Genomic DNA, 21327 nt, shown 5'->3' on the forward strand with positions numbered 1-21327 from the left:
AAGTGGGTTGTGTTGAAACAACTGTAGAGGTGTCAATGATCTACTTTTCGCGGTCTTAACTATGAACAATTTTAAATCTCCAGAAACCAACTGACGTAGCGATAAACCACCATTGTGGAGCCATTTAGGACCTTAGTCAAGCTCTGTTTATATGGATTTTGGGGGGAAGAAAACAGTGGAGAAAAGAGAACATACCCTGCTACTATCCCTGTTCCGTGTAGCTAAAGTATATTGCGAGTCTTGGTTGAAGTATGTTACACCCCCCACCCCCTCACCCCCACCCTCCGCCAGAGATGGGACAAGTACACTTCTAGATGCACATGGTTCTACATAATCACAGTATGTCAGTGTCTAATGTTAATCTTAAGGGTCAAACTTTTTTTTAATCCACAAAGGACATTGGTGCAATGTAACATTTTTATAGACCTGACTTATAGATTCTCGCCTCTTTCCACTGCGCACTCATTTTAAGCAATGTCTGATTGCATTTTATCTGCATAAGATACCATCTCGGAGATGCTGGCTTCATCTGGTTAAAGAAGTAGAGCGATGTAAAGTCCATTTCAAGGATGAGTCAGTTTATGCTGAATTCGGTCATTCAAACCCATCACGTCTGCACCTCAATCAGATGAGAATGTGCCTACAATAGCATCTTCCAGATCTGGGCCTTCTGTCCCATTCAGTAGGCCTCAGATCCAAATGTTTCCCTCCTGGAGTGATTGTTCAGTTCTTCAATTTTCACAAGGGCTTGTTTGGTCTTATTTCACATATTTGAAGCTTCGTGGAAACCTTAGTTTCCGCTGCCACCTGTTAGTTGTTCTTAGCCTTAAAGTCGACCACTTCTTTCCCAGGGTGCCCATGTTCTTTCTCAAACGTTATAATTTTCTACCTAAGTCTTCTTAAAGCTCTTGCAAACAGTTTTATCAGGCCTCCCTCGAGTTCTTCTTTGAAAGCAGGTAGGCTGTCCAGCAATTCTCACTTAGTGAGCACTATGTTCATTTTGTGGGGCTCTGCTCTCATTGAAGTCTTAGAAGACAGAATCCCTTGTTGGAGTCACCAGAAATTTCAGTGGTCAGCTAAAGTCCCAACAGGTCTCTTTGGGTCTGTGTCTTTAGTGGCATAGAAGATACTTCAGACCTCATAAACCTCAATGCTCACCAAGTTGGACGTAGCACTTGGATTGCTCCTAGAACTTACCAACAGTTGATGCACTGCCTAGCAGTTACAAATATTCTGGAGGAGTCAATGCCTGAATCTGGAGTACGTCAAGTCTGACAGAAGTCCATATCTTGTTCACCTTAAGCTCAAAATGTTATAAAATGAACCATGATGTTTTGGACCTTCTATGCGGTCCATCTATTTTCAGGCATGGATATGTCTAAATGATCTTAACTGGATTGTGCAGCGCCGGATGCCATCTTGGGACCACACCACTATTCTAGTGTTGCTCCTCTCTTGTGTTTCTGCAGGCTGTAGCAGAGGCTGCTTGGCCATAAACCTCTACAGTCCACTCATGAGGGTTTCCAATTCAACACCCCTATTTTACCCTCAGGAGGGGACCATCCTAACAGCGCTATTTCATTAAGGACATGGGAGGACCGGAGCAAATACTGAGCATGTCTCACACACTTGGAGCTATGCTTCACCCTTCCAGAGATATACATTAACAAACATTAAGGTGTTCTGAACAAAGCTAATCATAAGTTCATAGTAACTGTGTTTTAGATGGAAAGGTAAAACTGGTTCCTGGTGGTTGCATGGAAATATATGTAGAGAATGGTAGGAGTGGTGGTGAATAATAATGCCTCTGCATCGTGTTGCATCCAGCCCCTGTTCTACTTGGCCATTAGCCATGTACTCTGGACAATGACTGCAGGGTCTGGCCAGTGCGAACACACCATGCGGCTAACCACTGCTACTTGTAGCCTTCAGTTATGTGCAAAAGAGATTTGCCACAGGTAACAACCTCCCATGTGGCCAAATATCAGTAGCACATACAGTTTGCAAGTTTAAAACGAATTCGTCTATGTAAACGTTCAAGGAAATATGTCACTTGGTGCTAAAATCATAATTTTTTTTTTACTCCGCCCGCCCCACCCCCACCCTTTACCTCAACATCCCGCTTGTCAGATCTGCATGAAACCTGGGATCCTTGTACTGGGCTTAACTTGACATACCAAGAGAAAGCTAAACCTGTACATTACTGATCAATTTTGGGCAGATATGTCAAAGGGTTTGAAAGTTATTAACAAATAATTACTTTTTTCCACATTTAACCATACCACAATCAAGATGGATCTGTATGAAATTTACACATGAAATATAACAAACTTGCCAAGCACTTGCTGAATTGTGGGCAGATCTATGAAATGTCACCAAAGTCATTAGCATAGACAATATATTTTGACCCTCCCCTTAACTTTTACCCCCTGCCTTATCAGATTTAATTGAAAGTTGAAACCAAAAATCCATACACTGAGCTTCACTTGATCACTGTGTGAAAAATTAAAAATAAAGATTGATTAAATAGTGACTACAGGCCTGATTAGGTTGGTAGTCAGACTTATGTCTGACCGCCATCCCTTCGGAAACGGGACCACCCAGCTAGCTGTCGGTGGCCAGCAACCGATATCACAATGTGACTGCCTTCAAGACGGTCATAATGTATATGTTTTGCATTGCAGTGTGTGCTGTAGGCTGCAAGCTCAAGCCGCAGTACAAAACATAACACATTTTACATATCCCTGCACCATGCAGTGCCTACCACATGGTGCAGGGATATGTAGGGGGGCAACATAGATGCCCCCCAGGGCCCATGTTGGGGGAACAGGGGGAAGGGTGGCCCGCTACGGGCCCCCAATGTCCCTTTCTGCCTGCCTTTTCATGGCCGGTAAACCGCCATGAAATGGCCGGTGGGAAGGGACATCGTAATCCCTACTGCGATGCCTGGCAGGCACAGCCACCATTGTAGGGTTAGCAGACCCTCCGATGGTCCGACAGGCTCCTTGAGCCCATCGGATCCGCAGCAGTCATACTCTCCAACTGCTAACCATCAGCCCACCATCATAATGTGGCGGGCGGTAATGCAGGGTCCCACTGCAATCATAATCATGCCCTACATTATCAGCAAAAATGAACTCTTTTAAACACCCTCGCGTTTAACTGTGCCACCACTTGACGGATTTGCATGTAACTCAAAATATAAGGAGTAACCTAAATATGGGGTCTGCCAAGTGTTGTGCTGATCGTCAAAATGTGTAAAGATTAAGAGCACATCAATGCTTTTATAACCCCCTCACCCCCTCCCCATTTTAAATTTAGTACCACCACACCACTCCACCCCATAAACTGCAGGAAACCCACGATTACTGCACCGTCATTAACTTGCTAAAGCCTGTCAAGTGTTATGCACATGCTTTTGTCCCTTTAAGGGTGACCCCCTTGATGGATCTACATGAAACTTAACTTATGCACAGAACACTAAGCATGTTAAATGTTTGCCAGCTATTGTGTGAATTTATTACAGGATGTCAGTTATTAGCAAATAAACTACAGTTGATGGATCCGCAGAAATGTAAAAGCACCAAGCGAAAGATGCTTGTGCTAAGCATCTGTCAAAGTAATATGCAAATAAAAAAAAAGAAAAACCTTTTCAGCTGTCACGATAGCCATGTAATTTAATGTCATACTTATAACTCACTTTTATACCTTCACACCACCCTAAAATTTAGAAAACTTGCGTATCTCTGTACACAGTTCTTTCACCTCACTCGCCACACTACATTAACTCTAGCTCGCCCCTTCTCCATGCACTTCCCTTATCATTGCATATTATAGAAGTTAGAGCAAGTGAAACAATTGCATTATTAACAACACTTATGACATCTTAAATGATATCAGTAGCGAGTTATAATGTAGTGCGACAAATGAGGTGAAGAGGCTGTGTAGGAAGGTGCACGAGTTAAAAGAATTTTGAGGTGGTGCGCAAGTATAAATGTGAGTTATAAGTATGGCATTGTCATTTGAAAGTGGTGCATAAATGATTAATTAAAAATATAACTTTAGAATGTCTAATGCTTTTGTAGTTTAAGTTTGGTTTGTAATGCAAAAATAAATAAAGTTTTCCTAACTAGAACTTATTTTTAACCTTTGTTTTTGGGTCAACTTTAATAGTTTTTGTAATGTTAGTAACAAATATGGAATATTGATCCAGCTTAGTTGAGTGGGGTATTATTAAGTGGAGTGTGGTAAAATACAGTGGAGGAGAGTGTTGTACAGTCTACTATCATACACTATATTGTGGTTTAGTGGAGTAAAGTGGAAAAATGTAAACTGGAGTGGCGGACAGTGGAATGGCATAAAGTGAATTGGTGTTGAGTAAATTATAATACAGTACAATGGTGTACATTGGAGTAGTATAGAGTGTAGTGGTTTACACTACAGTAGTATAAAGTGTTATAGCACAGAGTGGAGTGTGGTAAAGTACTGTAGAGTGTATTTGCGTCCACTATACTGGTGTACAGTGAAGTACTACAAACAGGAGTGCTGTACAGTACAGTGTTGGAGCATATATTGGAATATTGTATACTGAAATAGCATACAGTCGAGTGGCATACAGTGGTCTCTAGTACAGTGGAGTGGCATAAAGTGGAATAGTATACACTGCAGTGGATTACAGTGGAGTACCATACATTGGAGTGGCTTCGAGTTTAGTGGTGTACAGTGGACTTACGTAAAACGTAGTGTGGTAGCGTAGTGTTGTAAATGAAAGATCCATAAAGTGCAGTGGCTTATACTGGGGTACCTTACAGTGCAATGGTGCACAGCAGAATAGTGGACACTACAATGGGGTACAGTGAAATAGGGTACAGTGCAATGGCGTCTACTGGAGTAGCATAGAATTGAGCACTCTTCAGTGTCATAATGTTCAGTTTAATGGTGTAAAATCTTCAAATATATATTGGAGTGGCATAATCTGGAGTACCATACAGTAGAGTGGTCTATAATTGAAAAGGGTTATCTATCGGTTCTACGCCAGCTTGAATCCCCCCAACTTGAAGTGATCTGCTCTTTGCTCAATGCTTCCCTTGCTTCTGCCACGGTCCCCCATTGCTGGAAACATGCAATGGTTACTCCACTCCTCAAGAAACCTACTGCAGATCCTAATGTCGCTGCCAATTTCCGGCCTATTTCATTGTTGCCAGCTTTTTCAAAAGTTTTGGAAAAACACATTCATCTACATCTCTCACGTTTTGTCACTTCTAACAATCTTCTTCACTCATCTCAATCTGGCTTTCGCCAAGGATTCTCCACAGAAACCACCCTATTAGGCGTTACTGAGAACATTCGCCAATTATTGGATCAGGGTCAAACAGCTGCACTGATTCTGCTTGATCTCAGTGCAGCTTTCGATACTGTCTCCCACAATATCCTCCTCGATAGCCTTGCCTCTTTTGGCATTTGCGACAAAGCCCTACTCTGGTTTTCGTCCTTTCTTTCCGATAGGACTTTTCAAATCTTTTCAAATACTTCCACTTCGAACACCCACTATTCCCCTCACGGTGTCCCCCAGGGTTCTATTCTTAGCCCTCTCCTCTTTAATCTGTATGTTGTTCCGTTAGCCCATGTTGCACAGCTTTCTGGTCTCAATCTTTTCACTTATGCTGATGATTCTCAGATTGTTTTTTCTTTATCTCAAGCAGATCCTTCTTCACCTTCTTCTCTGCAATCCGGTCTCAGCGACATTTCCCGCTGGATGAGCCGTAATTTTTTAAAACTTAACAGTGAAAAGACGGAGGTGCTTGTCTTTGGTAACAAGCCGGACCTTTGGAGTCCGAGACACTGGCCATCAACCATGGGCGTTCTACCTATTCCTTCTGAACGTGCTAGGAACCTCGGGGTTCTCATTGACAGAGATCTGTCGATGAAAGACCAAGTGAATAAAGTCTCAGCCACCTGTTTTACAATTCTTAGATGGCTGAGAAAGATCTTCTGGATTCTGCCATCTGACACGCGGAGATCGGTTGTGACGGCCTTGGTGACCTCTAGATTGGACTACAGTAATGTGCTCTATCTGGGGGTTACCAAGGCGGTCTTGCGTCGTCTCCAATTGGTCCAGAATGCTGCTGCTCGACTCCTGTGTGGATGTCGGAAATATGATCCTATCACGAAACGTATTAAGCAACTTCATTGGCTTAACATCGAAAATCGTGTAAAATTTAAGGCACTATGCTTTATGCATAAGATTAAAACTGATGTTGCTCCTACCTACCTCAGAGCACTCGTCAAGCCTTATTTACCCATCCGCTCACTCCGTTCTTCTTCCCAACATTTGTTCTGTGTACCTAGATTTAGACTTTCTAGAATGGGAGGCCATTCCTTTGCTGTATTGGGACCCAAATTGTGGAACTCTCTTCCTATGGACTTACGAACGGAGCAGTGCCATCTCCGTTTTCGAAGAGCCTTAAAGACCTGGCTGTTTGCCTAATAATTCTTCTCCTCAGGATCAACTATGTGCTTACTGTCAATCAGCGCCGGGAAACCCTTATGGGTAGCTGTCGCGCTCTATAAGATTAATTAATAAATAAAAATAAATAATATCGGAGTGTAGACTCTAGTAACCTACAGTAAAGTGCCATTTAGCGCAGTAGTGCAGAATTTAGTTTTGTAAATTGTAATAGCATACAGTGGACTGTAGTACAGTACAGTGGTGTATACTGTTTTTTAGGTACAATGGAGTGCCGTAGAGTGGAGTAGCATTAACTGGATTAGTGTACACTCCAGTACTGTACTATGAAGTGGGGCATAGTTGAATAGCATATATAGTGAAATATATATAGTGAAATACCGTAAAAATAGGGTTGCGTATGATGAACAGTGTACAGTAGCGAGCAGCACAATGTAGGGGTGACAGAAACTCATAACCAAAAGTGTAATAAAATACAGTGGTTAACAGTATAATAGCTTATAGTGTTGCAGACTTGAGTGGCGCACAGTGGAGTTCGGTGGAGTAGAGTGGGCTAACGTGCAGTAGATTAGAGTACATTATAGTGGTGCATACGGGAGTGTCATAGTGGAGTAGCATACTTTAAATAGCGTACAGTGGACTGCCGTAAAGTGAATTGTTATACAGTAGAGTGGCATAAAATGGATTGTGGAATTAATGGAAACATAGGGTTATGTGTGGAAAAAAAAATCAAAGTTATATATGCAGAATACATGTCAATTTTCTGCTTGTATATGTAAACAGAGTAAGTAATGTTAAACGTATAATTAATGGAAACATAGGGTTATAATGTGTGGAAAAAAAATCAAAGTTATATATGCGGAATACATGTCAATTTTCTGCTTGTATATGTAAACAGAGTAAGTAATGTTAAACGTATACGTTATATAAAACGTACTTGTATATTGTGCTATGGTGTACCATGCTAAGTTCACTGTATACCATAGTACATGGGCCTCACGACTGGGTAGGTACAAATCAGCCATATAGATTTTATGTCAAATTTCAATTATTGTGCGGTCAGCGTTATGCAGATTTATAGCTTAGAGAGTTGCATACAGTTAGGAATTAAGCTTTATTGTTACTAAAAACCTATTACCACTTCATTTCAATGGTAATAGGTTACCATTTTTGTTTATAAATGTGTATATATTATTGACATATGGATTTAAAAAATATTTCCCTTAATTTTTGACCTGTTTGCCAAATCTAAGCAAAATTTAGTATACATGTTCCACCCATTTAATTGTGAAAGGACCAAATGTCACATTTTGTTACAATGTGGCAGGATTATATATTATAGAGCGCACATGAATATTTTGTGTAGTTTAGGTAATCAGTGTAACTAAATTATATGTTATAAGGTATTTAAAGTTAGTGATCTTGGTTGCGTTATTTTAGCAAAATATGGGAGTAACAGTCATTACACGTCATTAGATCATTGTCTAATGATTGACTATTCATTGTCTTTAGACCAGTTCAACGAATGTATGCTGTTAGATAACTTTGCCCGTGTTACGCCTTCTGATGTAGGTATGTATTAGATGTGGTGTTTTCGCCTTAACGATTACCACTTTTCGCCCCACATATTACCACTAAACGGACTTTGTTGGCCCTTATATTAAATGGGCGCCATCATTAAACAGTAAATACTTTTAACCTTCTGCCCATAAGCCAGTTTTGAATATACTCAAATTAAAATTGACTTGTTTAAATTTACCCGTGGATTAAAACTCCATAAATTTTTCAAATTAAGATCAACGACTAAAGAAGTGAAACTCTTGAAATCGCAAAAGCAAGACATGGATCTGTTATCCATAAATGATCTGACGACTTTAGAAATCCTGGAAAATCTATATAGTTTAATAAGGAATTTGAGAAGTGAACATGTTAGTCTGTTAATTTCGATTGAAAAGGATAGTGGAGGGGTAAAAGAGTGAAAGATAATTTTTCATTTTTTTTAGGTCTTAGCAATAGGAGGAGGCTTTTGGATGAGTAAAAATGAGTTTTGGAGGGGAGGACTCAGAGGAAAGAGTTTAGAAAGGTTTGTTTTAGGGGATCGGTATAGTAGAAGAGGTGTCAGATGATGCAAGGAGGGGTAGAGTAGAAGGAAGTCTAGAAAGGGTTACTTTGGCAATCATAGTAGTGGTATGGGGTTTGGGATAAATGAGAGAGTGGATGTAGAGGATATATTGATAGATATATAGGATGAGAGATAGGGTAGTGCATTGGAAGGAGTAGTAGAAGAAGTTTGAGATGAGTCAGAAAGGTTGGGCTAGAAGATATATTGAGCGAAGTATAGGCTGAGAAATAGGGTAGTGCATTGGAAATGCTAAATTAGAAGAAAGTAATAAATATATAGATCCATAATTACATTGAAAGTATATAGATACATAAAGGAGGTAAGTATATGTAGATTAAAGATATTGATAGAGGCACAGGATGAAAAATAGGGTAGTGCATTGGATATACTTTTTCAGAAGAAAGACACACAGATCCAAGTACATAGAAGGTACATAGATGCACAATGAAAGTATGTACATGTAGACCAAAGATGATCTTTGATTCATGTATTATTATTATTTTTTCTCTCAATGACAAAATTATTTTTCATGTTTATACAAAGTAATACACAAAGAATGGTACATATCTATAGTGAAAAAAATGCTTGTATACAGAGGGATCTGCCACCGCACCCTAACAGCCCGCCTCCACCACGCCAGGATCCAAGGAAAAGCTCTGGAATGGATCACCTCCTTCCTCTCCGACAGAATTCAGAGAGTCCGCCTCCCTCCCTTCCGCTCAGCGGCCACCAAGATCATCTGCGGCGTTCCTCAAGGCTCCTCGCTCAGCCGCACCCTCTTCAACGTCTACATGAGCCCCCTCGCAGCCATCGCACGCCAACACAACCTAAACATCATCTCCTACGCTGACGACACCCAGCTGATCCTCTCCCTCACCAACGACCCCGCCACCGCCAGAGCCAGCCTCCAGGAAGGAATGAAAGACGTCGCGGAATGGATGAAGCTCAGCCGTCTGAAGCTGAACTCGGTCAAGATGGAAGTCCTCATCCTCGGACCATCCCCCTCCACCTGGGATGACTCCTGGTGGCCCCCTGCACTGGGCACCGCCCCCATTCCCACGGACCTCGCACGCAACCTGGGTTTCATCCTGGACTCCTCCCTCACGATGACCAAGCAAGTCAACGCCGTCTCGTCATCATGTTTCAACACCCTGCGCATGCTTCGAAAGATCTTCCGGTGGATCCCCACCCAAACCAGAAAGACGGTCACCCAGGCCCTCGTCACCAGCCGACTGGACTACCGGAACGCCCTCCATGCTGGAACCACAGCCAAACTACAGAAAAGACTCCAACGCATACAGAACGCTCCTACATGACTCATCCTGGACGTCCCACGTCACAGCCACATTTCTGCCCACCTGAGAGACCTGCACTGGCTCCCCGTCAGCAAGAGGATCACGTTCAGGCTCCTCGTCCACGCACACAAGGCTCTCCACGACATGGGCCCCAAATACCTCAACAACCGCCTCACGTTCTACACACCCACCCGCCAGCTTCGATCCGCCAGCCTCGCCCTCGCCACCGTCCCACGGATTCGCAAAACCACCACCGAGGAAGATCTTTCTCCTACCTGGTGGCCAAGACATGGAACTCCCTCCCCACCCACCTACGGCTGACCCAGGATCATCTCTCCTTCAGGAAGCAACTCAAGACCTGGCTCTTTGAGCAGTCCCCCCCCTCCCCCCCAGCGCCTTGAGACCCTAGCGGGTAAGTAGCGCGCTCTATAAATGTGTTTGATTGATTGATTGATATGCTGTAAATTTCTGTTTGCGTATGGTGCTTATGTGGGGAAGAGCCAAATCTTGAGTAGTTTTCTGAAGATAAGGTGGTTGTCGGTGGACCTTATGTTGGGGGGGGGGTAAAGAGTTCCATAGTTTGGCTGCTTGAACAGAGAAGGATGTGCCACCCATGGTTTTTTCTTGTATGGTGGGATTTTGAGGCGAGATGCTCCTTTAGAGCGGAGGTTCCTTTGTTGAATGTGTTTGGTGATTTTATTCCTGATGAAGAGCGGTCCCATTCCATGTATTGCTTTGTGGGTGATGCAAAGCAGCTTGAACGGCAACCGGTAACCAATGCAGGGCTTTCAAGGCAGGGGAGATGTGGTCTCGCGGTTTGATATGCAAGAGTAGTCTGGCAGCCAAGTTCTGAATCCGTTGTAGTCTTTTCATAGTCGTTAAAGGTGATCTGTGGTAGAGGCTATTGCCGTAATTGAGTTTGGACAGAACAAGGGAGATGGTAGCTTGGACCTTGTGTGAAAATCCCAAATGAGGGAAAATTTGTCGCAGCGTTTTTATAGTAGCAAAGCTTGATCTTGCTAGTTTATCCACTTGGGCATTCATCGACAGCTTGGAGTCCATGGTTACTACGAGGTTTCCTATTTCCTTTGATACTTTAGGCATCGATCCCAGTTCATCAGGCCATGCGGCAAGCGGGTTGTAATGTTTCCAATCACCACACCGGAGTATTTCAGTTTTTGAAGCATTCAATTTGAGATGGCTCCAGGTCATCCACTGATCCACAGCTCTGAGACAGCGGAAAATTTGTGATTTTCCAATGTCTTTGGGGCATTCCAGTTGAAGGAGTATTTGCGTGTCATCTGCACGTGAAGTGAAATTTATTGATCAGAACTGGTAATGACTTCATGTAGATGTTGAAAAGCATGGGCGAGATGATAGAACCTTGAGGGACCCCTGCTTTTGTGGTGTATGGTATGGACGAGAAAGGGGGGTATGGATGACATTAGTTCTGTTTCGAAGGTAGGACGCTATCCAGTCTAAAGCAGTTCCCTCTATGCCGGCTTCATGGAGTCTTTGTTTCAGAGTGTCATGGTCAACCGTGTCCAAAGCAGCTGAGAGGTCCAAGAGAAGTAGCGCAGCAACCCTGTTGCGGTCAACTGTATTCTTTAGGTCATCCCAGATGGCAAGGAGGGCAGATTCAGTGCCTCTTCCCGGACGGAATCCTGTTTGGAAGTCTGAAAGTATGTCATTCTCTTCAATGAATTGTGACATCTGGGCGAACGCTGCTCTTTCTATCAGTTTGCCCAGGAACGGTCCATTTGTAATGGGTCTGTAGTTGTCAGGGTTCAGCGGGTCCAAGTTTGTTTTCTTCAGTAAAGGGCGTATGTATGATTTTTTGAGTTCTTCTGGAAATATTCCAGTAGTTAAGGAATGTTGATGATTCTTCTTACTGGAGTGGCAGCAGAGGTTGTTAAAAGAATTGTCTTGAAAGTTTGTGGCGGACAGGGGTCAGAAGGGCTGCCGGCAGGCCTGCTTGCTTTGACCAGGTCCATAAATTCATCGTGTGAGATGCGTTGGAAGGAACGGAGAGAATGATTAGAGCATTCTTGGATTGTTATTTTGTACAAGGGATAGTGCTGGTGCTTGGTTTCTGTTTTAAGTACGATTCCAATGTGTCTGTTTGTCCGTGTAATGATTTGCCAGTTTGTCTGTGAAATCTTGAGTAACAGGATGAGTTCCTTCTAGGCAATTTGGTTTGCAAAATTCATTGAGTATTTTATAGAATTCTTTATTTGCACATTTAGCGTTTTGAATTCTCTCTGAATAGCACCTTTTCTTAGCTTTTTTGATAGTAGACTTGTATAATCTGTTAATTTTTTGTAGGCGAAGTTTGTCTTGTTTGACGTTTGTTTTGAGCCAGGTACGTTGCAGCTTTCTAATTTGTTGTTTTATGTCTTTTATTTCTATGTTTCTCCAAGGCGCTTTTTTTCTTTTGTTCTGTTGTGTGGTTTTCAGTGGTATCAGGACGTCAAAAGCTTCCTGTAGCCACTCATATAGATTTTGAACAGAATTTATGCTTTCCAGATTTGTACTGGATGTTAGTTGTGTTTCCAAGTGTTCCAAATTGAGTTTGTTCAACGGCCGATAGGTGGGTGGATGTAAGGTAGTTTTAGGTGAGTCGCTTAGCGGTGTTTTATGTTGGAAGGCAAGCAAGTGATGGTCTGACCATGTGACTGGAGTTATAGTTTGAAAGGTAACTAGTTTAGTATTAGCAAAAATGACTTCTAGGATATGTCAGGTTCAATGCTTCTAGGCCGGTGATTATAGTTTTTGGATGGGTCATATTGGGTTTATCAAACCAAATGTTAAGGTCACCCAGAACGCAATGGTTGGAGTGCATTGTTATCAGGTTTTCAACTGTGTCTAGAAGTGCGTCTGGGAATGTTGCCTTGCTAGGTGGAGGTCTGTAAAGAAGCAGGAAGTTACAGGAGGAAGACTGTGTAGGATTGCATCTTATTAGAAGAGCCTCACAATTCTTTATGGAGATGTTGTCAATTTTAGTGATATGTATTGTTTGCCTGAATACAACAGCTAGACCACCTCTTTTGGCTATACGATTTTGGGTGATTATTTGATAGCCTGTAGGAACTGCTTCATGTAGGACTGGAGCCATATCTCCTCCCAACCATGATTCGGTTATGAATAGTATGTCTGGTTTTGCATCGGTGAGAAGGTCGTTGATGGGATGCTTGTTTTTTGAGAGGGATCGAGCATTTATTAGTAGACAGTTTAGTGAGTGGCCTTTGGTGGTAGTGGGACTTTGGTAGAAGAGTGATCAGTATTGTGCGGGTTTGTAGCAGGTGTGTTTTTAGTGCTCGTATTAGCTGTATTAGGATAGCAATCGTGTAGCTGTTCTGTATCGTGTCCCTCATCCAGCTTGCTAAGAAGGCATTTTGATGGGTCTGCATGTGTATGTGTTGGAGATGGTGTTTGAGAGTGAGTTGGAGTGCTGTGTTGCTTTTGTGGTGTAACATTGTTGTGAAGTAGACATGGGGAAGCAAAGTTATGACGTGTGGCATGTTGCTTATATTTTTTGTGTGTGTTTACGCCGAAAGGTGTACGAGTCAGGCGGGGTGGTGCAGCATGTGGGTCATGTAGTAATGTTCTAAATTGTCCAATGGATGAGAGGCGGTTAGAAGAGAGGTGCTGTATTGCTGTATCTGTGTTAGGTTTCAGCTAACAATAAGGATGACAAAACAAAAAATATGGCACAAATATACCAAGAATAGAATTTTGCCCCCCCCCCCCCAGGTTCTGCTGATCTGCCAATGAGATGGTGACTTCTCATATCAATGTAGCCTTAAATATTATTACTGATTATTAGAGAGAAAAAAAATATCCCTACATAGAGTAAATAAATATCCTACAAATATAGAATTTCATAAATATTATGTTTAGTAGTGTTTCATTGAATACAGACCAGGTACATTACTCTGTAGTATACACTAGGATTAAATGCCAACTGATTATTTCACCTTGGCTCTTATGTCAAGATGCCTCACTCAAGCTCCATAGTGAATTACCATTGCTTTATATTTCAAATGTGTACGCTATTATTATTCATTACAGTACATATTGAAATGCATATTTTCACAAATTAACTCAATGCAGTATTTCATTTACTGACCAAGGCACGTTTTTCCATCAGTGTGCAGTGTGTACTTTGGGTGACATCCACAAACAGGACCATCGTCTGTATCATCGCATGTATGCTGACAACCACCGTTTCCATGATTACATGTCACTGAGCAAAAACATATATGAGAGAAAAAGAAACATTTCAGAATGTGAGAACATGTTACAAAAGTAAGAAGTCTATGCTTACCAGTTAGATCTAGTTCTGTAATACTTGTGAACCGAGATACAATGCTGTAAAGTACATATGACACGTCTTCATGACAAATAACAATGAAGATATACAAGGAAATCAGGTTGTGAAATAAATAATAAATACAAAAGCTATGTCAGTCCACAACTGATCTACTCAGATTATTATCCTTTCAGAAAAATATTAAATTACTAAATTATTATTGATCAAGCATACAATCAGTAATTGCTTGATTAATTTAGAGTCAAGTATCCCTGCTAACTTAATAAACATAACATAGCTAGACCACAATCCACTTCTAAGAGACTCTGCACAGCCCCTGGTACTGATGGCACAAGCAGTTCGCAATCTTCAGAGGAATGTATGTTATGTGTAAGTAGCACCAAACACCACGAAAGCTAAGAACACAAAAACAATAAAATTCGCAAAACAATATAAAATTTCATGAGCAAGAAAACTAAAAACTGGATTAGGGAACTTGAGATGTGGATTTTTTAAAGTTTTAAGTCATAAAGAGCAGAAAAACCTAAAATGCCCATTACAACTCACAGTTCACAGTTGAAGAGAAGCCATGTTTGATTTACGGCCAACTGTGTTGCGGCAGGTATTTGGAACGCTGAGCAGGACAACCCAATTTTTTAACTAGGGACTTGGAAAATTAGTTGGTTATCAAAGTCTTCCAGTGTGGCAAAGCAGGATGATGAAGCTAGCAAGGGTGCCTGGAAATCATGTACATCATTTCTGTGCTCCTGATGAAGTCTTCTGAACTGCATCAAAAGGTACAAGCAAAACCAAGCAGGACTTTTTATCCAAGGGTGAGATTTTACCACTGTGGTAGATTTGTTGACTTGTCCACGGTTTTAACATTAGACATAGCCACATTTTGGATTCTCAAAACTCTCAAGCAGGGCAAGGCTGGAACCTGCAGCCACAGTGGTCAGCTAGGCCTTCTTCACTTCAAGGAGCCCATCTGTCTGTTATGTTCCTGTGGCAGCAATAAGATGGCAGCCACTTTACCCTTGTACAGTAGTTTTTATCTCTGGTAGACGGCCAACCATTTGAACCTTGAAGAGAAGTTCCAATCCTTGAGTATCAGCTGGAATCAGGAGTCATTAGATCGTCTTTTTTGCAGCTGTCAGACTCTTCTTTTCTTTATATTTTTCTTCCCATGTCTGGGAACGTTCTGAGGGTGTGATGGTGAGGTGCCAGTCTTATCCTGTGTACTAGCCTATGATCAGAAAAGTCCATACATCCAACCTTGGTAACTTTCCTGCCATAATCCAACCCTTTTCAGCACTATGTTTCTCAGTATACCTGAATCCTTCCCTCATCTAAATTGGTCCAGTCTTCCTGCAAAGGTAGGAGCATTGTCCTTACTATACCACATTCTTATGGAGATAAGATTCCTCTCCTCTGCCAGTGTTGGAACAGGTGAGATTTTTTTCTTCCTGTTGGCACCACAAACAAAGTCAATGGCGGCTCTGGACATGAATGGTTTCAGTTCCTGAGATCCCATTTGGGATCTTCACTTTCAAAGGAAGAGCTGTGCAAGCTGTCCTTTGTGTTACCAAGTCTTTCTCTGTTAACATACTACTGTTGACATAACTCCACTCTTCCTGTCAGTCTGGGTGGTTTATTCAGTATCAGAGCAAGGCTACAGGGCATACCAGTTCTAAACCAGTTTGCTCTTAAACATCAGTAAGTGCACTTTTAAGAAGTTACTTTTCCACTAACGTACCTAAAATCTACACTCATTGCTGAACTTGATTTTTAAAAACAAGTGGAAAATAACCGAGTAGACGTTCTATTTTCCTAGGCAAGGCTACAAAGAATACTTTTACTCATTACTTCACCTGTTCATGTAAATTATATCTTTACCTACTCGGGAAGAAACCGCTTTAAGGAACTGTTCACTGTGGGGACTTTTCCTTAATATCTTACATTTCCCACATTTAAATATTAGGCTCCCAGCTCTGTAGGGTTACACGGCACGCCGCAGGGGTAATTAGTTAATGCATAAAAGTATTTTTTCTACAAGGGAAATAACCACATACCTTACCATGTGACACTTCCATGCTTTTACACTGCTGTCCAACCTCCGCACAATGATGCGTTTGGAGGTAAACACTTTGTTTCACATACTTAAGTGGTGTAAATACACACTGCAGACCACATATGACATTTTACTTACACATAACTGGTGCATTTATTTTCTTTGCTAACTTACTATGGCCTTACTGAACAGTTAAATAAGCAAATTAGGTGAAACCAGTTTGCGGTAAAATTTTTAGGGAGAAAACACAAGTGATGTGATACTATTTGGCAATGTCATCATGCACAGAGTCCTAACGTCAGCTAAACAAAATTCGGAAAAATTGGGATGGATCACTACAACATTTTTTTATATATACCCTACTAGAAATTAGGTGTTTTGAGAACTGATGTTCCGCTATTTTGGACATAGTGGTTATACTTGGATAAATCGCCTATGACTTGTGTCACTGTGCCTTCAAGCCATGCTAATTTAGAAGGTAAATATCCACTTAAGCATGTGGTCACTAATTGCTCATTAATGCCGTTTCATTTACCTCTTAATTTTACTTAAGAACTTTAGTGGAATCTTACCACTGCTTCCACCGGAACAAAAGACAAAAGTTACTGCCAGTCACTGTCATTTTTATCTATTTTCAAAAATCATGTACTATTGGTGTTTAACTTGACAAGATCAGTTGTTTATTGTGGCCTTTGGAACAACTCCAGAATGTGGCCAAACGACTCTTTGAAAGAGTGAACTGTTGACCACTGTGCTGGATTCTAAATCTGATTGCAATCTATTACCCCTTGCATAATCTACTGAGTTCTACAGAAAACTATACCTTAAGCTTACATGCGTTCATGTAAAGTCTAGTAACCCAAGATTTAAGTTGGCACAATTCAATATTTTGCATAGGATGTTCCTGATACACGCACCATTGGCAAGAATGTATAAGAGTAAATCAATGCCAAATCCTAAGAGCGGGGAAATGGAAAAAGGCTTTATGCATAAGGTGTGGGACTGGAGAATTATAGTAAAAATTGGAGGTAATGTAATAGCTAAAATATACCCAGTAACGCGTAACTTGCCGAGGGACGTTGGGAGTGATGCCTAGGCCGAAGAAGGGCAAAATGAGAAACAAACTACAATATTTCGGAAAATTATAGGTATGCGTTGCATAGATATACACAAGAAGGGTCCACAGAGCCTGAGGCTAAAAGCATAACTAAGAGATGAACAAATGGGTCATTGTGGAAGAAGGTCTGATGAAAAAAGTGAGGTAGAAAGGCAAGCCACTGGATGGCCTGATAGAATGGGCAGGAATACTACAGGGGCTAAAAGACCCACGTGACACCAGACTCCAATCAAGGAAGGGGCGTGGTAGAGAGGAGATTTTGAAGTGTTGGTTTGGGGCTTAGGAAGCACGACACATCAATGGTAAAGAGGCTACGCTGTCCCACGTGGAACATTACAAAATGATACCTAGTAATTAACAGTAACAGTTCGTGGGAAAGTCACTGTGATATTGGATGCGGAAGCGACACATTGTGCATCATGGTTCGATATGCACATGTAATTGATGCTCTTTTGGCCCTACTCATGGAAAATTAGAACTTAGTTACTAATGTTTGTTTGCGGACTGTGTTGCTGCGTCATTCATACTGTGTCCACTTTTTGTGAAAAGTTCAATAAAGTTTAAAAAAAACACGATTCAAGCAGATCGGAAGTTATCAAAAGTTATGCATGTCTAATAGAATGCAGTTTGACAATATGCAAAAGTTGCCTGCCCAGTGAATTCATTGCTCTAGTCAGGCTTTGAAGAGAGGGGACACTCTTCCCCGAGATGGTGGTGGCAGCATCACTAATGTACCTCCTGGCAGATTGATAGTGGCAGGTATTTTTCGGATGGAAACATAAATAGGCATAGTAAAAAACACAGAAACGGGGTGGAGGAAATAATTTTTAAGAGAGACGTTTTCAAATATTTAGACGCTTTCCGTGCTCAGATCAAGCAAACAACAGAAGCTGAAAAAAATGTCAAATATATTTAAGCACATTCATGGTCAATTCTCAACTGCAAGTATTACACTGATGCAAGTCATCCTGTATTCAAATCATTTTTCGTCACCCTCTACAGACTTTGCTTCGCAGCTAATTTATTTTATCAAAATGATCTCAAGGCTGCAGGTTTTATGGGGAGCTGACAAAATGTTAAAGAATCCCACACGTTTAACTTCGGTTTGCAAAGGTCCACGGGTGTCATTATCGAAAGAAACACATAATACTTCTATTAATACAGGAGAAGGACAAAATACTGCCGGAAGCACAGTGCAATATAGTGGGTTACAGCCAGTGACGAAATTACCATCTCCTCTTTTTGAATTACTGATCACGATCATCACTCTGTAGCACAATTCCATTTAAAAAATAGAAAAATTACTGTCCAAAGAAAAATCAGCTATGCGCTGATTGTAAAGGGATAAAATCCATAATTAATTTTGTATTGTATTGCAACATTTATAAAGTACTTACTAGCCCAAAGTGGGGTACTGAAGGGTTTGCCTATAAGGGTAGCACGCTACACTGTGTAGGGTGTGTGGTTGGAAATACATTATCTTTGTTTTAGAGCCTGTGCGGAAAGGTTTCCTTGTCGTGCGAGGTGAACACAGGGGTGTGGTTATCATGTTCTGGGATGCAGCGCTCAGCAGTGTGATAGATAAACAAGAGACAGGCATGCAGTTTATGGTTTTCAGTAAACTGGCAGCTTTCATTCGTTCTGTGGGCTCCTGTATACACTGGGTTGTCCATTCTGAGATATTTTGTTTTAAGTCTATACTTCTAAGCAGACATGGTTTGTTAATATCATCCCGTAACTGCCTGCAATTTTGAGATGTCAATAAGTGATCGAGCTTGGTGGAACCTGCAATGGTGGACACCATTAAAACCATCCATAGGCCAGCGACATGTGGCAAATTTCCTCAGTTATTTCATGCCTGTTCAGTAAGTGAGGGGTGGGTTTTCTTGCCACAACATGAAGCCAAGATGTTTGGGTTTCCGGGGTCACAAAATAATTGGATGATGATACAGGAATGTCCAGAGCTCCTACCGATAACACCTAAATTAAAAAAAGAATGTAAAGAGGAGGCGGGGTTGCGGTGATATTCAGGGATTATCTAACATGCCTCGCTGAACCAATAACTGTGCACATCGAACATCAAACCCTACCATTCAAAGTACTCTTCGAGGGCCTCACTATCATAGCTGGTGCAGTTATATACAACCCCCCAGGACAACAAGCCAGTCTCGGCGCCGAACTATTGAATCAACTGCTACCACTCTGTCTAAAAAACAAAAACTACATGGTTGTTGGCGACTTCAGCATCCATTACGAGAAACCGGATGCCCCAGGAACCTCCCAGTTGGAATACGACATGGGAATTCTCCAACTGAGACAGTGGATAGTGGGCCCCACGCACCTAGCTGGCCACACCCTAGACCTACTATTTACCAACATCGATTCTACCGATATAAGAGAAGTCCTCCCTCTATCCTGGTCAGACCACTCCCTGATATCTTTCTCATTTAGCCTCCCCGGTAAACCTCTGAAGCTCAAACCAGCCCCTCTTATCTCTAATAGAGCTTGGAGGCTAATTAATGAATCAAATTTTGAGAAATCCTTCCGAGAGACGAATGTCACACTACCGGACGTTTCCCTTGTCTGTAACGACGTCGCCTTATTAGACGCCGGAATACGGCAAACATTAGACAAACTAGCCCCCATGCGGGAATCCAGGAAAAAAACCATAACCGAGAAATAGTATACCCCCCACCTAAAAAATCTTAAAAAGGAATGCCAAAAAATGAACATCTATGGAGACAGACGAAAGACAGTGAAACAAGACTAAATTATGTCCACAAACGGAAGCAATATATTTTGGCCATTAAAGATGCAAAGAAGGTCTATTTTACACAACGCATTCAAGAAAACAGTAACTCGGCAAAAGAACTGTTCAGAATAGTGAAGGAGCTCAGCAAACCATCCAGTACCTCACAAACCCTCACCCCCTCGACGGAGGCTTGCGAGCGTATTAGCACCTTCTTTCCTGATAAAATCAAGAAAATATATTCCACCTTCACCCCCCGAAATACCTCCAGTACCCCACATAACCCATGCAAGACTGCCATGTCATCAGAAAGATGCAAAGATCAATCAAACTCAGGCAATGCACCCCGCCTAACTAGTTTTGAACCACCCTCTGAAGATGAGGTCTTAACATTCCTGAACACAGTCAAATCTGGATCCCCCTCGGACCCCTGCCCCCACTTTGTGTTCTCAAAAATCGCACCCACGCTTTGCCCCCAGATCACCCAACTTTTCAACAAATCGTTAGTCACTGCCACCTTCCCTGAGGCCTGGAAGCACGCCTCCGTGACCCCCCTCCTGAAAAAAGCGGGATCAGATATTCTCAATCCAGAGAACTACAGACCTATCTCCCAGCTCCCTTACCTCTCCAAAGCCTTGGAAAAATTGGTCAACGTACAACTGATTAAGTATCTGGAAAACAACTCTCTTCTGGATCCCTCCCAGACTGGTTTTAGAGCTAACAACAGTACCGAGGCAACGTTGCTGGCAGTGTCGGACAGTATCAGATCCTCCACCGATCAAGGTGGAGCAGTGGCACTTATACTGCTTGACCTGTCAGCGGCGTTTGACACGGTATCCCACGATTGTCTGCTGAATACACTCCTGAGCAAGGGAGTTCAATCCACAGCATTGAACTGGATTCAATCCTTTTTGAGCAATCGCACTCAGGCAGTGCATATGGGCCAATTCCACTCAAAACCCAACCCCATCGGCTGTGGGGTCCCTCAGGGGCCTCACTGAGCCCCACTCTTTTCAATGTCTATATTTCATCTCTTGCTGACATTGGAAGGAAGTGGGGCATTGGCATCTGCTCCTACGCGGATGACACACAGCTGATGGTGGCCATGGACGAAGGGCCTGAGATAACCAAAAAAAAGCTACATGACTGCCTCTCCGAGATGGCCCAATGGATGCACAACCACTGTCTAAAACTG

The 21327-nt window shown here is 42.0% G+C and overlaps 1 protein-coding gene across 9 annotated transcripts in view; it reads right to left on the minus strand.

Annotated features, from left to right (window-relative positions):
* Window positions 1–21327, minus strand: part of SCUBE2 (signal peptide, CUB domain and EGF like domain containing 2) — a 676704-nt gene that overhangs the window by 369868 nt on the left and 285509 nt on the right. For all 9 annotated transcript variants that reach the window (XM_078680979.1, XM_078680981.1, XM_078680980.1 and 6 more), the window contains one exon: window positions 14013–14129. In XM_078680979.1, the coding sequence (XP_078537105.1) occupies window positions 14013–14129 (117 nt within the window). The remainder of the gene's footprint in view (window positions 1–14012; window positions 14130–21327) is intronic.

Source organism: Lissotriton helveticus, chromosome 3_1 (genome assembly GCF_964261635.1).
Source record: "Lissotriton helveticus chromosome 3_1, aLisHel1.1, whole genome shotgun sequence".
In the NCBI taxonomy this organism is placed as follows: Eukaryota; Metazoa; Chordata; class Amphibia; order Caudata; family Salamandridae; genus Lissotriton; species Lissotriton helveticus.